At 47.0% G+C, this 19,472-nt stretch overlaps 1 protein-coding gene across 1 annotated transcript in view; it reads left to right on the forward strand.

Moving 5' to 3' along the window:
* The window catches only part of URB1 (URB1 ribosome biogenesis 1 homolog (S. cerevisiae)), a 77,916-nt gene extending 59,035 nt beyond the window's left edge, over positions 1-18,881 (forward strand). Inside the window, exons 29-39 of the mRNA XM_012657406.1 lie at positions 867-1,038; positions 1,751-1,853; positions 8,530-8,690; positions 9,265-9,376; positions 10,971-11,077; positions 11,609-11,752; positions 12,937-13,046; positions 14,255-14,452; positions 15,742-15,983; positions 16,596-17,195; positions 18,259-18,881. Coding sequence (XP_012512860.1) covers positions 867-1,038; positions 1,751-1,853; positions 8,530-8,690; positions 9,265-9,376; positions 10,971-11,077; positions 11,609-11,752; positions 12,937-13,046; positions 14,255-14,452; positions 15,742-15,983; positions 16,596-17,195; positions 18,259-18,440 — 2,131 coding nt within the window. The 3' untranslated portion in view covers positions 18,441-18,881. The remainder of the gene's footprint in view (positions 1-866; positions 1,039-1,750; positions 1,854-8,529; positions 8,691-9,264; positions 9,377-10,970; positions 11,078-11,608; positions 11,753-12,936; positions 13,047-14,254; positions 14,453-15,741; positions 15,984-16,595; positions 17,196-18,258) is intronic.
* The last annotated feature ends 591 nt before the right edge of the window (positions 18,882-19,472 follow it).

Consider the following 19,472-nt stretch of genomic DNA (forward strand, 5'->3'; position numbering starts at 1 on the left):
TCAGGACATTTCAGAGAATAGGGAGTAGGTCAGCTTATCTGGATCACAGGATTCGTGCAGGGAAGTGGGTGGTGGGAAGGCCAGATGAGTTGGCTATGAAGGGCATGAGTACCAGACTGAAGTGTTTCCATTTCTCTCCAGGATATAGCAGAGAAGCGACCCTCATCAGAGCTGGGCTTTTAGGGGAATGGCCTGGCAGCGGTGGGGCTGGGGAGGAAGAGGGAGGCCTGGGTCGTGTTCCAGGAAGAAGGCGAGGTGGGCATCTGGCAGCAGCACTGGGGGCCGTGGTGTGAAGGCCGTGCGTGGTGTGCACACAGTGGACCTGGCTGAAAGGCTTGGGCGGGCAGACCTGGTTCGCTCCTGGCCATGCGTAAGCAGGGAGAAGGTCAGGATTCCAGCAAGGACTCTAGAGCCAGACTGCCGAGTGTGAATCCTGGCCCTGCCGTGGACCACTGGGCAGGTGACCAGCTGAGCAGCTTTCTTAATCCTCTCTGTACCTCTTTCCCCATTTGCACAGGGGGATGATAATGGTACCTACCTTATGGGGTTCTTGCGCAGGTTGAGTGAATTATACACGTGAAGGGCTTAGAATAGGGCCCGGCACATCGTAAGCTCTTGTGTATGCGCTGGCTTCATCGTCATCACTGACACTGTCACCCACCCTCAGCATCACCATCATCACCAGCTACTTCCTAAGCTGTGATGGTGGTTAAGTGGTAACACAGGTAACGCCCAGAACCGCACCTGATGTGACTTAGTGGCTTTACAAACGCTTCCTATTGTGGTCATTATCGTCATCACCATCGTTATAATTCTCTTCCTGGGGGGACCCTGTGACCAGTCTCTTTTCCCCTGGGTGGCTGTAGGGTGCTACTGTGGGGCCCAGCGGCCGTGGAGCATCACAAGACGTGCCGGAGCCTGGGCAAGTCGCTGTGGCAGCAGCCAAGCGTCGGGGACATCCTCCGCCTGCTGGATCGGGACCGGATGCTGCAGACCATCCTGCACTTCCCCCAGAACCGGAGGCTGCTGCCGCCTGAGGTGCGCCTGGTGCTGTTTTGCCCCTTCCCCTCCAAGGGCTCATCTATACCCTCAGCTTTGTTTATTTAACTTTTTGTTAATTTCCAACCATATACAAAGGTACAGAGACTGGACCCCCATATGCTCACTACCCAGCTTCAGTGGTTATCAGCACTGGCCACACTTGTTTCGTTTATAACACCCCTGCCCCCCAAAAATATTTTTTGGAGCAAATCCCAAAGATTCTGTCATGTCATGTATAAGCACTGCTTTTTACAGAACCACTTATGTTTTATGTCCTTAAATGTTCAAAATAACTTGAGCTCTGGCAATGTGGGTACACATTAACATGGTGCGGGTTGAGTGTCCCTAACCTGGGAATTCGAAATCTGAAATACTGCAGAATCCAGTTTTTTGAGCACTGACATGAGGCAGGGACATCTTTGCTTTCTGATGGTTCAGTGTACGCAAACATTGTTTCATGCACAAAATTATTAAAAATGCTGTACAAAATTGCCTTTAGGCTGTGCATATAAGTATATATGAAACATAAATGAATTTCATGTTTAGACTTAGGTCCCATCCCCAAAATATCTCATTGTTTTTATGGAAATATTCCAAAATCTGAAATCCAAGTCACTTCTGGCCCTCAGCGTTTTGGATAAGGGATACTCAGCCTGTATTACACTTGTGTGGTTGAATTGCACATTTTTGTTGGTTTTGGCTTTATCAGGATGCACAGGAGCTGATATTCAAAGACAAGAGCGCGGTGGATCTCGACGGCCTGTACGACCCCTGCTTTCTCCTTCAGCTATTCAGTGAGCTGACCCGGCCAGGTAACCGCAGCCTTCCTCCCGGGGCCAGGCCCTGCTCGTGCCTCCTCTGGGGTCAGGCTGGTTGTGGTGGTTACTGCTATTACCACGCGAGGAGCTGCAGCTTGAAAATAATTCTTAAAAGATCTTCAGCCATTTTCTTATCTTTTTGTTCATTTCAGCAGAATCACAGCATTTTGAACATATAGGTTTTTTTTAAAAACAAAAACAAAAACAAAAAAATTTGTAATATAAAATCTGGGAGTATCCCTCTGTCCTTGATGTTTTCCTAATTCCTAATGATAAGCATTTTCTAAATTTTTATTAGATAGTTGCCAAATACAAACAGAAATGAGAAACTTTTTACTTGGGAATGAGTCAGAGCCTGCTAAGGTTGGCTTTTTCTTGGTTTAAGTATATTTTAGAAATTGTGTTTTGTGTCTGGTGGCCTGAGGGTGGGAGTCTTTGTGGGTAAATGGGGGGCAGAGAGAGAATGAAAACACATACATGTACACACATCAACAAAGACAGAGTGATCTTCCCAAATCGGTCAGATGTGTTGTTTTGGCGCCTTCTGAAATGGTGTAGGGATAGCTCGTTGTGGTTCAAATTTGCATATTTCTAGTGGCTGATGGTGTTGAACATCCTGTGGCTTATTTGCCGGCTGCATATTGCTTGAGTGCAATGTCTGTTCATGTCTTTTGTGCATTTTCTAATGGGATTTTTTTTTTTTGCAGTGTTTTGAGGGTTCTTTATATATTCCAGATACTAGTTCTTTGAAGGATTTGTGGTTCACAAATATTCTAACAGTCTGTAGCTTTTCTCCCTCTTTACAGGATCTTTTACAGACCCACAGTTTTTAGTTCTGAGCAAGTCCAGTTTATCACTTTTTCTTTTTATAGATTATGCTTTTGATGTCAAATCTAGGAATTTCTTATGTTTATTTCTAAAAGTTTATAGTTTTATACTTTACATTTAAGCCCATGATCTATTTTGAGTAAGTTTTTATACAAAAGGTGAGGTTTAGGTCCAGGTTCATATTTTGTTGCCTATTGATGTGCAGTTGTTTCAGCCCCCGTTTATTGGAAGGGGCGTCTTTCCTCCTCGTGGGAGCTGGGCCTGGGGGCGAGTCCCAGCTGCCCACTAGGCCTGCATGGATCTTTTCTGGCGGGGAGGGGTAAAATGAGGGGAGCCTTGTCATCCTGGGCAGTGGTGAACATCCCTGCTCTCTGCTAGGCTTCCTCTGACACCCCAGTGGGGAGCAGGAGAGGTGTGTTGTTACTGTCCAGTGGGGAGGAAAGTCCTGCCTTCCTAGCTGGCCTTCCCTGATGCCATCTAGCAGAGCATTTGGGGCACCTCCCTCTAGTCTGGCAGGGGTAGGAGCCTGGGCCTGCTGGCATGGCCAGGAGTGGGGCACAGTGAGGTATTTGGCTGGAGTAGAGCCATTATTGTGTAAAAGTTTTCTGTTTTTCTAGGCAGTTCCTTTTCCATTCTTTTTGCTAGAGAGAGCAGGCTTCTGTTTGGGCTTTTTTGTTTCCATCTTGACAGCTGCTTCAGCTCTACGTTTAGGACATACGAGGCAAAAAGACAACCCAGGAACTAGCTGGTCTACTTTTTTTGTACCTTTCAGAGTCATCTTATCAGAGCCAACACAAAGGGCTTGTTTTAAATAGAAAGCTCAGAGTTTTCAGTTGTACTTTGTAGGAAGAATAGCAAAAAGTGTATCTGCTTCATCTTCACAGAATTAGAAGTCTAATTTTTAGTTATTTAACGTTACATAATACATTCACTGTTCCAAGTTCAGGAGGCGCTAAAGGGTATACAGTGAATATTCTTCCTCACTTGACCTCTGGCCATGGTTTTCTTGTTCTGGAGGGAACCTATGGTCCCAGCTCCTTGCGTGTTCTCCTGGGACTAGCTTGCTTTAGAGGCCTGTGAGTGCCCTGGTGGGTGTGGTGGTGGGAGGTGGAGGCTTGTGTCTCACTTATGTGCCCCTTGGCAGAGCCGGCATGATCCCTAAAGGGGCTCCCCAGGCTGCTTTCTCTACCGGGTAGAGTTAGGTGCATTGGAGAGACCATGTTCCATTATTTGTCCTGTTTTCCCTCCTTTTAAAGTTGAAAATTTCCTTTATATATGCAAATGCTCCTATTTATGTACAGATTTGCTGATCCTCCATCACTGCTTTTTATATCCCTTTTAAAAAGATCAAAGGGGGCTGGCTTTTCATAGCGATTCCCCACAGTAGCCCTTTGTGTTGGCTCTGGCTCCCCTCGGTGAGCGCTGTGCTGTGTTGCTGAAGCTGGGTTTTATCTGCAAGGGAGCAGGGAGCATTTCATGCAAGTGTCAAATTATGGTAATGGCCAGTGGATATCTTAATTGCCCTGGTGACGATTAAGCAGCAGGCTAACTGAGACAGATCTCTCTACTCGTCTGTGGCCAGAAAGCACTTCTGATTTCCCCCTGTGCCTTGATGGTGCTGGATAAGTCAGCTTCTCATCAAACATGAAAATAAATTTTCCACAACCTAAACACATGAGGTTGCTGAACGTTGTAACTTTTGTGAATTATAACAAATCACTTAGTCTATTCTTCTGTCTTGCAATAGAGCTTTTAGTAGACAGAAGGCAATGGCTTGGGAAATATTTAGAGTAAAATGCAGTTGGTGTTTTGCACAAAATCTTGAATACTGTACTTTTTTTTCTTGGTGGGGGGCGGAGTCTGGGAGGCCGTTTGTGAAGAGTGGTAACTAGTACATGGTCTTCCAAATTAGAGAAACGTACTAGACACCAGTTTTCTTACCTTTAAATCTCCAAATACATCCCATTTTAAGTTTTATTGGTATAATCAGGTAGAAAAATTTATAGAGCATGTCCCTCCTAATCTTGAAAAGGATTTGCAATAGCTTAAAATACTGACTACACTAAAAATTCACATGGAAGCAGAACATTTCAAAAAGCCTAGAGGTGGAGAGGGAAATAGATATACCAAAAAACCAAAGCACCCCCAAAAAGTAGGTTTATTAAATGTTGCTCTGGGCTACTTGTCCTCCTGAGCAAAAGATGGAGGCCTGATTTTTAAACAAATTTCATTGACTACCAAAAGGAAGAACATCAGTTCATTGGCAGAAGAAAATTCTTACCACTAAAGTTAGTTGAAGTGTGACACACAGAAAAGTACATAAATTATATGTGCATGGTTTGAGGTTTGGTGAATCCACTAGCCAGATAAGGAATAGAGCAAATTGGCAGCTCCTCAAGCCCCTTTCTCCCCAGAAGGGGCCACGGTCCTGTGCTTGAACGTTAAATGATTTTATACATGATGTGATTTTTTTCTGTTGAGCTCCATTTATCCCACACTGTATCATCTATGAGATTTAGCTGTACTGAGTGTAGCAAAAGGTCTCACAGTATTTTTTTACTTCCTGGGTCCAGGCATCGCTAAACTTTTTGCAATCCTAAATTGGGCACGCGATTAGTTTTTCTGTGTGGCTGCCAGTTTTCACAGTAACTAGTCTTACTGCTCCATTTTCAACCCTGCTGAAAATGGGAACCTATTTTCTTAACCTTACTGCTTCCCTTCTTTGAGTCCTTGGCCAGGAGACTGGGCCAGCCAAGGCTGTTAGCAGTGGCAGTGACAAATGCTTTTTCCACAGTGAACTCTTGTCCTCAACAGAACTGGGCTGAAATCTGCAGCTCATAATTCACACATGCCACAAAGCAGCCAGAACAGGAGGGCCCATTTGCAGTTCTCTGAGCCTCGTCACCAGACGACCAGAGTAAAGGCCCCATGGACTTTTCTCACTGTGATGAGCTTTACCCAGCAGTACACCTCTGGGGGATGTTGTGGAAGAAGAGGCTTAAGGAAGATTTCTGATGATCCAACAGCACAGTTGCACTGCTTCTAAAGCCCACTCAAACTGGGGCACTCTTTGTTTTAATCTTTCATAATTGTCCAGGTTAAGACATTTTGATCTGAAGGTCTGTTATTGGACAGCCAAATTGCTATTTGTGAGGTTCTTGAAACAAAGAGAATGGCATTTATAACTATCTTTAAATAGCCTATTATATTTTCCACATCCCAAGGGCTCCTCTTTTCCATAAATGTTACAAAGCCAAGACTTCCATAGAGTAGCAGGGAGACCACAAAGCATGAAATTGACTTTTCCTCATGGACACTTGGAAAATCTATTTGTCTTATATCTCAGTAATTACTAAAAATATCCCAGCCAGCTGAATACTGGTTGTTTTTAGTGAGTGTAATATTAAATGTTTAGACTGTTGTGTTGCCCAAGTGTATTCCATTTATGTCTATTTGTTATGTACGTATGTAGGTGTCTCTTAAACACATTTCATCTTTTCCAAAACAATATAATTTTATCCACAGTTTGATGTTTTTAAAGCTTTGGAGTTTCTTCCCCCGCTCATCAAAAATAGTCACTTGTTAAAAATGAGAAAATTAGAAACTTGTGTTCCTAAGCTGTTAGAGCCCAAGAGTCATCTGATTATTTTTTCATCCTTTCACTTTTAATCTACATCTTGATATTAAAAGTGGTTTTCTTATAGATAGCATGTACTTAGGTTCTGCTTTTTATTTAATCTAACCATCTCTGCCTTTTAATTGGAGTATGTATACCATTTATATTTAATGTGATTATGGTCTGACTCCATTTTATAATATCTTTTTTATTGGCTTTTAGCTACAACTTATGTGTGCGTTTGTGTTTGATGGTTGCTTTAGGGTTATAGTACACACCTGCAGTTTAATGCACTTTACCCTCAAGTGAGATGGTACCACTTCATGTAGAGTATAAGAACCTTAAAACAGTGAGGTGCAAAGTATAGATCCATTTTACCTTTTCTGGCTTTCATGCTATTCTTATTATACATCACACTTCAGTATGCTAAAAACCCCATAATAGGTTGTTATTTTTGCTTCAAGTTATTATTTTTTAAAGAGATAATAAATATTTGATATTTGCCACATAGTTACCGTTTCTGGCTCTCCATTCGCTTGTGTAGATCCAGATTTCTATCTGGTACCATTGTCCTTCTGCCTGAAATACACTTCCTATAAGGTTTCTTATATTATAATAGTTCAAATTTGCTGGTGACCAATTCTTTTAGCTTTTGTATGTCTGAAAAAAGTCTTAACTTTTGAAAGATTTTGACGGGGTTATAAAATTCAGGGTTAACAGGGTTTTGTTTTGTTTTGTTTTGTTTACAGTACTTTAAAGATATTCCTTCTGGTTTCTGGATTGGATTGTATCTAACAAGAAATCTGCCATCATTCCTATGTTATATGGCTACTTTTAAGCTTTTTTTTTTAATCCCTGGTCTCAAACACTGATTTTCTTTGTGCTACATATAATTGGGGTTCATTGCATTTCTTGGCTCTGTAAATTTACAGTTTCTTGGTCAGATTTGGAAAAATTTTGGTCATTATTTCTTCAGATTTTTTCTGGGACCTTAATTACACATGTTAAGCTGTTTGAAATTGTCCCACAGCCCACTGAGGTTCTGATCATTTTTTTCTTTCTGCGTTTCGTTATGGGTAATTTTGATTGCTGTCATCAAGTTCACTAATCTTTTTCTTATGCAGTGTCTAATCTGATAATCTCATTCAGTGCAGTTTTCATCTCGGATGTTTTAGTTTGTTTTCATCTCTAGAAACTTGGTTTGGGTTTTTGTGTCTTCAGTGTCTCTACTGAACATGCTCAATCTTTCCTGTAACTTTTAAAAAATGTTATCAATTGAGTATGTTTCATTAATAGTGTGTTCCAAGATTACTCGTTTGGCATAGTCATCTCAGTTGGCTTGTGCTTGGTTCCTAATTTAATTAGGTCACTGGTAACTCAGTCTGAAGAACATCATTGTGGGTAATTATCATGACTGGTTTAGTCAGTTTTGAACAAGGTGACCTATCTATTCTGATTTTCTTCTTGACAGTATTTACCTTGTAAGAAGGCCTGGGTTTTTATTATAGAGCAGTCGCAGTGTCCCAAAGGTTGTGGTAAGGCAGGTCCCCATGTGTGTCTGGCCTCTTCTCTCTCAGCCTCGTCCTTTCCTGGAGTGACTGAGAGCTTCTCAAGGCCTCACAGGCGGCAGGTGGACATCGGCCACTTTTTACTGTGGCTTTTGCTTAAGCTTGGTGGGCCACTCCTCCCCGAGATTTTTCTTATTTGTTTGAAGAAAGAACTAGGGTTGCAGAGTGGATGGAAGTGAATCCTTTGTCGTGCTGGTCTGTGCCGGCTGAATTTCCCCGCTCTCACTGCCTTATGTGTTTTCCTCAGAGGTGTTTGTAGACACGAACCTCGGGCAGTGGGCTGAACAAGGTGGAAACTGGGGGCCAATTTTCTCTGCTGATTCCCCAGTCGTGTTCCCCAGGCCTCTGGCATCTCAGCAGTGTCACCTCGCTCTCCTCTGGCTCGTTGGGTGTTTATGAGAAGTAATGAGATTGTCCCGGTTGGGATATACAGACATTTTAGAAACTGAAGGCACGGTAATTATTGCCACAGAAAGGAAGAGAGTCTTTTGTCTAACTTCAGCAGAAATTAGGGGGAGCCAAGAAAATCTTGCCTTCCTTGTAGCTAGCACAAGTAGCTGATATTGGTGAGATGCAAAAGGAAATTTAATTCCCCACGTTGCACAAGAATCATGAAATCACATTGTGTGTGTTTAATGCTGTGTTTTGTTTCCTGTAGAATTTGTGGTGGATTGTCGGAAATTTTTGGATTCCAATGCTCTGGGCCTGACTGTCGCAGCCCTCAGCAGCTATGACCCCCAGATGCGTGCCGCGGCCTACTGTGTCCTGGCGGCCTACTACTCACACCTGGAGGGGGCACGGTTCCGAGAGCAGTCTCAGGTAAGTAGGAAGAGGGGACACCCTCCGGGGCTGAGGGTAGGCCTGGCGGCTTCAGAGAACTGGCTGTCCACCCGGTTTGGTGGAAACCAGGAGACCTGCCAAAGAGCCAAAGTCTGTTCTCTTCAGGAGGTGATATAAGAGGTTGTCTTTGATCCTCAGCCTTCTGGAGTGGTTGAGAAAGGTTTCTCCCTACAGACTCTGCTTGTGCTGCGGGTAGACAAAATGGTTTGACTTCTGTTGAACACTGCTGTGGTCTAAATGCAGTTGCTAAGGTAGCTATTACCCACAGCACACTGAGCCTCAGAAACCTGCACACCCTGGTGGTAGAGAGACAGGAGCGATTGGATTTTCAGGGCGTGGTGCCAGGTTCCTCTCTGCTGTTGAGCACATGCCTGACTCCGAAAAGGAAAACCAGAGGTGTTCCTGAGATGGTGGCAAGCAGAGCATCTGCTACTGTGAGCTTCGTCTCTGGTGGCCCCTGGGCTGTGAGGAGCAGGTGTGGTTCAGCTGCACAAGGCAAGACCAGCCACAGTTCTGACGATGCTCGTCTTGTTTTTTCTTTTCTGTTTTTAAGCTCCTTTACCTGTTGGATGTAGTCCGGAATGGGATTCGAACTCAGAACATGAGACTCACTTTTACCTTGGCTCTCTTCATTGCCAAAGCAGCCTTGCAGATTTTGAAACCAGGTACCACTGATAGAGTTGGGTTGAAGAGAAACTGAAAAACTGAGGCTGAGCAAGTCCACTCCTAGGAATTAATCCCACAGATACAGTCGATCACACATCTGTGAGAAATGACATGTTCAGGGTCACTCAATTTTCATAGTGGCGAAGGTTTGCAGCCACGTAAATGCCCATCGATAATGGACAGTAACTAAACAATGGGTGTGAGGAAGCTCTGTGTGGACCCCTGAGGGATGAAATCAGAAAAAGTTAAATGAGAAGGCAAGGTGCAGAACAGTGTGTTCTCAGGGGAAAGGACGCATAATCATCTCTGCTTGTAGTTGTATAAAACTGTGGTAAAAGCAGATAAAACTGAAATAAGAACCTGGGCTGATCACAGCGTAGGAACAGTAACCCCAGGACTGAAAGCGCAGACTCAAGTCAGAGTGTCCTGGACCTCTCTCTGCCTCAGTTTCTTCTCTGTATGATGCGGGTGATAATAGCACCCCCTGCTTCGAGGACTGCCATGAGGGTGACACGGATCGTGCTCTGTGCCCACTGGTGTTAGCTGCCACCGCCAGCACTGCAGTTATTAATCGTTGATTCGTGCTTAGGCTAGAAAACCTTTGGCCTGTGAGTGCCGTGCACGTGTAACCCAAGGCAATGGAACACGGCCCCTTTCTGTTACTCATGAGAACACGGGTCCCACTGCTAAGGTAGCGTGACCAGGAGAAGTTAGTTCTTCGTAGGCTGATTTTTAGGTTATCGAGAGAAAAATTGTAGAATGTTGTATCATCAGGGCCCACAAGGTTCTTTCAGTGGAATGTGGTCACATTTCAGATGAGGAAACAGCCCCCCAACTGCATGCCCCTGCACACCGCCCCGACTGAGGCCCCAAGCCAAGGCCCCATACTTAGTTTGTAATTGGTTGCTATTAGAATTCAGATCTGATTTTCATCTGTTCCCATTTCATTTTTTTCCTTGCCTTGTAAATTTGGGGAGGAAAGAAAAGAATTAGCAGAGACCGTGATGTTTTTGGTCCCGTGTGCAGCTCTGTCCCTGCTCATGTGGGGAGGACAGCAGTGGTCACAGGTGGACTCAGAGGCTGCCACTGGTCTGGACAGACTGGAACCCGTGATCCAAGGGTGGGAAGTGGCAGGAGGGGTGTCTGTCCTCCTGCCTTGTTGCATTCTGGAGCCTAGGGACCCAGTAGGTGTCTGAGCCTCCCGTGCTGTGACAGTTCCTTTCGGTGGGAGGCTGGAGGCAGGTGGGGCTGGTGGGTGTGGTATCAGCCCTGATCTGTCATGTGTGTGGCCCAGTCCCACTCTGCCCTCCCGCTGATTTGAGCTTGTGCAGTAGGACGGTAACTGGGGACAGGGCGAGGTCTGTGAAGGGCTCCACCCCCAGCAGTGGTTTCTGAGCCAGGAGAGGAAGCCCGTGTTCAGTGTAGAATTGAAGTGTCTAATTGTACCCTCGTTCTCAAGAACTAGTAATCTAAAGCTCCGTAGGAACAGGGCCTGTGGAGCTTTTGTTCCCAAAATACCTACCCCTGATTCTGCCAGACCATGGGGTGTCCTGCTGGTGCCTGTTGTGAGTGACTGTCTGCCTGTGTTCTCAGAGGAGCACATGTACTTGAAGATCAGCAAGTTCCTGCTATCACATGAGTATTTGCATATGGACAAAGTGCCGGGCTTCTACCAGTTCTTCTACAGCTCCGACTTCGAGGTAATGCTTCCAGAGTCCTCTAGGTCCCCAGAGACTCCTGGATCGAGTTATCCAGCCACTGTTGTCATTCTGACATTTTCCCCATCAATACTGTTTGCTGCACAGCCAACACGATTGCATAAGCAGCGCGAGAGCAAGAAGGTCACAAAACTAACAGCTCACGCGGGCTGGCGCGTAGGAATGTCTTCGTTCCATGAGTTAATTTTTATGTAGCTTCTCAAACCTTAAAAACTCTGCTTTAGAGTCTTGAGTTTTATGGTTCTTGGTGAATCACTGGGTTAAATATTAAGTATTCTTTTACAAAACACCTACCTGACTTAAGCTGGATGTTTAAACTTGACTTGGTCCTTTATTCCTGAAGAAATGGAATCAAAGATGAAATTAAGGATGCTTAATAACGTGATCAGAGGGAGGTCAAGGCTGCTGCAGTACCATCTTTGCCACCATGTGAAAATAGAGGTGTCTGAGGAATTGTCACATAAGGAGGCTTTCACTTGTTTAACAACGGTTTCTTGTTTGCCCGGGCTATAGCAAAAGACGGAGCAGGAGTGGGTGCTTGGCGTTCTGCGGCAGGGGATCCGTGACAAGCACTGCTACGAGCTGTACACGCGGCGTGGCGTTTTTCACATCATCCTGTCCTTCTTCCACAGCCCTTTGTGTGACGAAGGGGCGCAGGTATGTGGGTTCTGCAAGGTTATTTGCCTCTGAAAGGTCTGTGCTCTTCCTCAGGGTTTCATTTAGAAGCCAAGTCCGTGGGAATTCTGTTCCCAGCCTGGACACCACAGACCCAAACCCCGCTTTCAATGAGGGAAAACAAGGTACTGCAAACGCTCTTCCCGTCGCCTGCCTGCGGTGCGATTCTTCCGAGGCCGCAGTGTTGTAACTCCCAGTGTCATTTGTCCTCTGATGAAATGCTTTTCACTGTGGCCCTCCTACTGTGTCCTTGGCTGGTACGAAGGCCTCTTTATTTTGCCATCGAGAGAGAGGGACTGATCAGCAGTAATCATGAGTCCTAGGAGCTGGCCAAGAAGTCTAGAAACAGATTCTCCCCGTGAGTGATGGAGGGACTTTGTCTGAGGAGCTCTTGAGCCACCAAGATTTCACGTACTGTCCAGAAGCTGCGAGTCACCAAAGCTTGGCTGGGAAGCAGGAGTCAGGGTGGAACGGACCGTCTCCCTGAGCTAATCGGGGAGCCTGTGCACTCGCTCCGTCCCCTAGAACCGTGAGCTGATCCCTGTGTTTTCTAGATACCACAGGTAGTTGGAAGAAGTAAATAGGAAAAGCTTTTGGTATTTTGATTAATTTCTAGCCTGGTCAGCTCATACGTCTGATATTATGTAAAATGTGGGTAAGTGGGAGCGAGTCAGGCTTTAGAAACACGGTTGAATAAACCGAATTGCAGTACTACGGTAGCTTTCTGTTCCTCATAACGTGTGACAATTCTGAAGCAGCCTGCAAACGGTTCAGGAGGCAGTCCCGTTCTGTGTCCTCCTTTCCAGGTGGTAAAACCTGGGGGACAAAGTGGACCGCCCACATCTTCTTCCGGCTCAGGCTGCTGCGTGTCTGGGCTGCTTGGTTTCCATGGCGTATCTTTGCTTGTGGGTGGTTCCACATAATGGATTTGCAGAAGTGGGCATTCCCCCCGGGGCTGTGATTGCTGTAGGAGTCTGTGTCCTCTGGCTGTCACCTGTGGGGAAAGGTTCCTGCATGGCCACCACTCTGACGGACTTATTAAAGCAAACTTCATCTGCAGCAGGCACCTGTAATTATAGCGTACCATTACATTTTAAAAATTGTTTCTTTGATCAAGTAAGTAAAGTTTTCCCACTGAAGGGTAATATTTTGTTTTGGGTTTTTAGAATTGTATTCTGGAAATTCTACAGAATGCTGCCCAGGTTGCCAAATCTGCCTATGAAATCATACGGGACTATAGCCTTTTAACGTGGATCTTACACATCCTTGAGAGCAAGTAAGTACCTTTTGCGTGAGGTATGTGTCAGACGGGAAGAGAGTGGAACGGAGCCGGCGATCATCGTCACTGTCAGTTGGAAATGTCCAGTAAAATCCATGTACTCTGAAACACAGTGTCCTCGAATGCCACCATATGCCTGGTAAAAACGGCTCCTGGTAATGCCAAAATGGTTTTTCCTTCACATAAATCCCTTTTTTTTGAGTGTCTCTTGTCTGCCATGGAAGGACAGACACCAGCTGCTGTTCCCATTTGGCAGAGGCTCCACCAGCCGTTGTGGCTCTGTTACGTGCCCTTCAAACTCCCCTGGCGTGCTGGCCAGCAGTATGTGGTCTGAAATAGCGTCCTGTTATCTGAGGCTTTAATGACTGCAGCCTCTGCTTGAGGTAGAAAGCAGAAGCCTCCGATTTCAGGAAGGCACGTAGAAGTCCCCAGTGTGACGCAGTCCCCAGTGTGACTGTGAGTTGCAGGGTTCCGCTGTCCGTACGTAGTCTGGGTGCTCAGGGAGGAGCCGGTGCGGGAACCGCGATGAGGGGCTGGGGGTGATGATTTATTGTGATTCCTGATCATCTCCTCCTGGGTTCGAGGCTGTCTGGAAAGATGAAGGCCGTGTCACAGCAGACAGCACTTGGTGGGAGGACTGTCTTGCCAAGAACTCAATGCTGTAGTAAGCTGGGGAGTATGCAAGCCCTTTTGTGCATGTTTAAAAAGTATTTTCTAAAATTTCTCTTAAAGAAAGTAATATATCCAAACACAGCTGCAAACAACAACAAAAAGTAATATCCTACGTCTAAAATTAAGAATTAAGTTGTGTCTTTGGACATCAACTTCAAGACTGTTTAAGATTTATAAATTGCATAATTGGCTAATTATCTCTTCTTAGCCAGTAATTTCGTTTTAGAAATTGAGTTGTTGACAGGAGCAGGACAGCGTTTATGAGTGTACTGCAGTGGCTGCAGAATTTCCGGAGGGACTTAGGGCAGTCTTCTGGCTAGAAAGGAGCGTGGGCCCTTGTCCTATATCGAAGCTGCATTTGCACAGCAGGCACCCTTTTGTTGCCGGGGGAGGGGCGTGCCAGGCCACCGCTCAGTACCCTCACTACTGTCCTACTCTGTTCTGAGGTTCCCACCCACTCTACCTCCGACAGTCTGATCTCGTTGAAAGGCGAGGTTGTGGCCAAGATTGAAAGCTGCCGTGTTTGGTTTCAGGTTTCTAGAGACTCCGCTGCTGTCCAACGTGATCTCCTTGCTGCATGCACTGTGGGTGACCAACCTGGGGGACAGAGGAGTGGAGTGGGAGAGCCAGCCTCCCGGCCAGCCCGGTCCCCGGGAGCCCCCCAAGCTGCTCGCCCTGCACCTGGTCAATGAGTTCCTTTATGTTCTTGTCATACTCATGAAGCACCTGAGGTGAGCCCTCCCCCCACCAGGGTGACCCCTTAGTGTGCCTGTTTGGTGCTGCGTTGGTCTGTCACCTGTGGACACCACGTCTCAGTCACGACTTCACAGGTGTGCCAGGTGTGCTCAGGACGGTGGCCTGGTGTGGCTTGGGGCAGAGTGCCAGTGTCAGGTGTAGGTAGCATCAGAACATCTATTTAGCTCCTTCCTTCTTTGCCTTCAACTTTAAAAGGCTTCTTGTCAAGGCCCTGAGTATTTACCGTACTTTCAGAAACCTAGAATGTGTCATACTGGGTCATTTTTAGCAGGTGAGCCATCTACCTTCATGTTTAGATTCAGACACGTGAATAAAGTGATGTTTTGTGGGAAGAACATACTTTCCATGACCCTAACCTAAGACAGGGTGTTCCCAAACTTGCCTTTTTGCCTTTATTAGCCTGCAAAGACTCATTTACTTGTCCATGAATTTTCTGGAATATTTCAGTATTTTCTCTGATGCCTTTTAATTATACTTTTGGTTTCCTCAGAAGAGCTAAATTTTTCTCACATTCCACCATGTTACAGAAAATACACTGTGTGCACTCAGTATTTCTGATTTGGGAGCTGGAGTATGCTAACTGGAACCAGAAGAGTGATGATAGCAAATGGATTGTGATCTCAAAGTGAAAAATCTCTTCATAAAGAACAGGGCATTTTGTATTATAGAGTTCTAAATTAAATTAAGTCAATGCTGGATAGTCATGTTTCTTATTTTGGGGTTGTCAGAAGACACGTTGGTGTCTATGAACTGATTTGAAATAATGATTTTACTTTTAAAATTGTGTGGAACATACATTATAGGATTTAAAATTTCCTGGAGTTCAGAGAGATCTTCCGGCTAGTGACCATCACTCCGGTTTGCAGCCGTGAGTGGCGATGCTGTCCCAGGGCCTTTTTCATGTGAGGCCGATAGTGCATGAAACAGAGAGAAATCAGCAGTCCTGGGGTGGAATTTGCTGGGCTCTTGGCACCCCTGACCCTCAGGCTTTCTCTGCTTGGCTACCTGGTTTAGTTAGCCAAGGTTTAGTTGCCTTCAGGGTAGAGGTCAGACTCCGGGTTCCCCTTTCTGCCTCCCTGGAGTGGCTCACTTTTTTCTGTTCTGTGTCCCGGGGGCCCACACTAGATGTCTGTTGTAAAGGGAACCTGGTTCCCGGATGGCCTGTTTGTGCCTCTGGGTATACAGTGTTGACCGGCCGCCCCCGTCTGGGCCACCAGGACCGGAGACAGCTTTTGCTCAGTCTATAACATTGGTTCCCGAACAGGCCCGCCTTGGCCTCCACCCAGCTGATCGCCTTCTTCGGGACTCTTGACTCAGTGCTGAGGTACAGGGCTACCGTCATACAGGCCTTCAAGGACATGAACCGATTCACCGTGAATGAGACGGTGCTCTCCACCAAGGACGTCCTTGTCCTCTTGCACAAGTGGAGCCTCATTGAAAGAGACATCAAGCTTCAAGAAGAGCTGAGAGCAGCCATTGAGAAGTGCCAAGTCAGGGAGCTGACGAGTGAGTGTGAGAGCCCGTGACTGTCCCCAAACTGTGCTCCAGGTCCAACCGGAGCGGCCAGTATGTGGCTGCCTCCTCTCTGAGCAGCATTTCCAAAGCTGCCGAGGCTTGGAGATGGGACACCTCTGCGTTCGAGCTCCAGGGAAGGGGTTAGGGAGCCTGTGCTGCTTAGCCGCTCTTTTTCTTTGGATGAATCACTTAACCCGCCTGAGTATCAGGGTGCTCACCTGGAAAGGGGGCAGGGAATGGCCGAGAGTTACATGTCCCCACCTTGCCATATAACATAGGGTCAAAAGAACAGACCGGTGCCAGGCCTCCTGGATTTGAGCTCTGATCCCTCGTTTGTAAAGAAGGATGATGATGGCTCCTGCCCGTGTTGTGAGGATTGATGAGCTCATTATAATAACAATGGTGACAGTCCCAGTGAAATATCGTGCACTTGCCACGCTCCAAGTGCGGGAGCAGTGCCAAGTGCTCAGGGTAGGTCAGCTGCCCCTCCCTCCCTCCTGTGTGTCCCCCATCCACACATGCAGCCCCCTCCCCCAGCAACTCTGGATCTGTGCGGGCAGGAAGGACACCAGTGTCACTGCCTTTCTTCTCTGCATTTAACAGAAATGCTAAAGGATAAGAACAAGCCTGTCATGACAGCCCGAGCCAAAGGCCCACGGGGCCGAAAGAGGAGGCCTCGGGAGGCAGAGGAAACGGCCGACCCTGGGCTGCAGGCGTCCAGCTTGGAGACGTGCAAGGGCCTCCTGAGGTCCATACTGACTCACTGGGGGCCGGCGATCCCCAACCCTGAACCTGCTCAGGACCTCGCAGACTGGGCCAGCCCCGAGAGTGAGGCACCAGGTGCTATGGACACCGCCGCTTCCCTGGCGGTCAGCTGGGTGCTGCAGTCTGTGGCCGACCACCCGCTCAGCAGGGCAGAGGCTGCAGGACTCCTCGGCTGGCTTAAGAGCCACATTTTGCCACACCGGGTGGTCGTGGCTGACCTTCTCAGGGACAGCGCCGTGAGGAGCAGCATATTCAGGCTGTATAGCCGGCTCTGTGGTGCTGAGGGGCTGGCGGGGCCTGCGCAGGATGTGGCCTGCCTGTTCAACGCGGTCATGCTGCAGCTGGTGGCCGCCCAGGGCCGGGCGGGGAGCCCCTTCCACCCCGCGGTGGAGGCCCTCTCCCTCTCCTCTCTGAGCGAGAAGGAGGGAGCCACGCGAGGTAAGGCTGGTTCTTCGGTCAGAGGCTGAAGAAATGCGTGAGTGGGCTTGGGGGTGGAGTCGCTTCTGTTCTTAGAGCCTGTCAGGTTTCTGCCAGAAACTTCCTCAGCGTGGGACTTTAAGTATTTAGGTGGCCCCTTGCCACAGTTCTGGGAGTTGCCAGGAGTTTGCTGTTTGGCTCTGAACGTGAAGGGAGGGAAGTCTCCGCCTTGGCTCTCAGGGGAAACCGGTAGCGCCTGTCGTGTTGGCAGTGGAGAAAGGCCCCCCTCACAACCTCAGTGTCCCGCCAGTGCTGCTCCCCCTGCAGAGCAGCAGGTTTTCTGACCATTACTGAAATGAAGAAATCGGTTTTGCACCACACCCAGAGGTGTCTGTGTGTCTGCACACAAGCACTCGCATACAGACGTGCGTCTGCACACGTGCTCAAATGCACACACGTACCCTCCGTGGACCTGGCGTAGGGCAGGAGCCTGGAGGTTTGAATGCGGGAGGGAGCGAATGAATAAACGAACAGCTCTGGCTTTAGATGGCTGTAAGAGAGTTCGAGAGAGGCGGGTGTGGCCTCCTTCACCCAGGAGGGCTGTTCCTTTCGCCCAGGGGTACAGGGGAGGGGCCAGCAGCCTGGCAGTTGAACCCACCTGGTGGCAGCGGTGACCACTTTCTCTCATCTGGCTGAAGTCTGAGAACTGAGTCTTTCTGCTTGTGAAACTTTCTCTTTTCCTCCTCACCCCTACCACTGAGGAAATGATATGAAATGATTCCGGAAGGTTCTTCTCAAAGTTCAGTTCTGGTTCTTGGCATGGGTGGTTAGAACCAGGAAGAGACTTGTCTCATTGCAGCTTTTTTTAGGGGATCCACATACGTTCATCAGAAGAATGATAAATTACAAAGTGAACAAAAAAGATTAATGCGAAAGTTAAGCAAGGCCAAAGTTAATTATTCGATTAGCAGACATGTGACACAGTTCATCTGGGTGGGTGGCAGAGCCCCTGCGTCGAGGGCGGGTGACTTGCTTTCCGCTGAGGAGGTTGCGTCCTGATGGCCTGTTTCTCACTCTCCCTCAGCCTCTGCGGCCTTCCTGGTGTCTCTGTACGTGAAGGACGTCTGGCTGGGGGCCCAGCGGCCAGACACCCTCCTGGCCCACGTGCGAATGGTCTGCGACGCTGCGGAGGATGTGCCCGGCGGTGGGCAGGAGGCCATCGCTGTGCTCTGCAGGGACCTCGCTGCCGCAGCCTCGGACGCGTAGCTCCCTGCTGGCTGCGGACTCAGCCTGGTGACCAGCGCCTGGAGCACCAGCTGCTGGAAGTCTGGTGTGGTCAGGGGTTTCTGGGGAAGGTGTGTGAAATGACAGGTTCAGTACACGGCCTCCGTTCTCTGACAGGAAGCGTTGAGAAGACTTTGTTTAACCAACCAGTGAATGATAAATTCAGGGGACTGTGTACAGCACAGAGCCGCGATGAGGGGGGCACTTCCGGCAGGTTAGGTGAGAGCCTCCCTCTCTTGTTCTTCAAAGAAGTGTCTCAAGTTGAGGCGGTACAGTCCTTCTGAGTGCAGACGGGATTCGTGGACGGTAAAGCTAAAATGTCAAACAGTATGTCTGATATGTTTTGATGAGCACAGAGAGATGTGTAAGTTTTTTTTCTAAAAAGTTGTAACAAAGCTTAGTGTGACTTTTTGAATAAATTAGTTCCTGCCAGTGTTTGTTATTTTATTAAATAAAGGAATGTTACACTAAATCCTTAAAGTGTAAAAATGATTACACTTCTGCTTTGCAAAGACAACCCTGTATTTTTTAAAATTATGTTTCAAGAAGGGGATTTTGAATTTTATAACTTCTTATTAATAAATGTCTATTTTTGTAAGGTTTTTGTGTTTTGCTCTAATTGAGGTTAATAGGCTATTTTTATTCTACAGAGGCCTGCATTTTATAGGTCAGAATTTGACTTTTAAGGTTCGTGTATTACAGCTGGAAAAAAAGTCTATGAAAAAAAAAATTTCACAGTTTTCACAGGTAAAATTCTTGTCTGTTTAAAACCCTCCTGCACACACTGGGCTCCTGGGGTCTGCTCTGTCACCTAGAAGGTGGCTGTTTTATTTGCCATATGATATGCATAGTGCTAGAAATGGCTTGGTTTCATCTTAAACATTTCCCCTTTGTATACCACCAGTATTCTTTAGAATTTTTTCTGTGTTTAGGTGACTTGAGATTTTAACCAAGGCAAGAGTGATGCTTGTTTGCATGCAGTCCCTTCCCACAAATAGGGCTCATTGTCTAAAA

Source organism: Propithecus coquereli, unplaced genomic scaffold (genome assembly GCF_000956105.1).
Source record: "Propithecus coquereli isolate 6110/MARCELLA unplaced genomic scaffold, Pcoq_1.0 Scaffold54, whole genome shotgun sequence".
Lineage (NCBI taxonomy): Eukaryota > Metazoa > Chordata > Mammalia > Primates > Indriidae > Propithecus > Propithecus coquereli.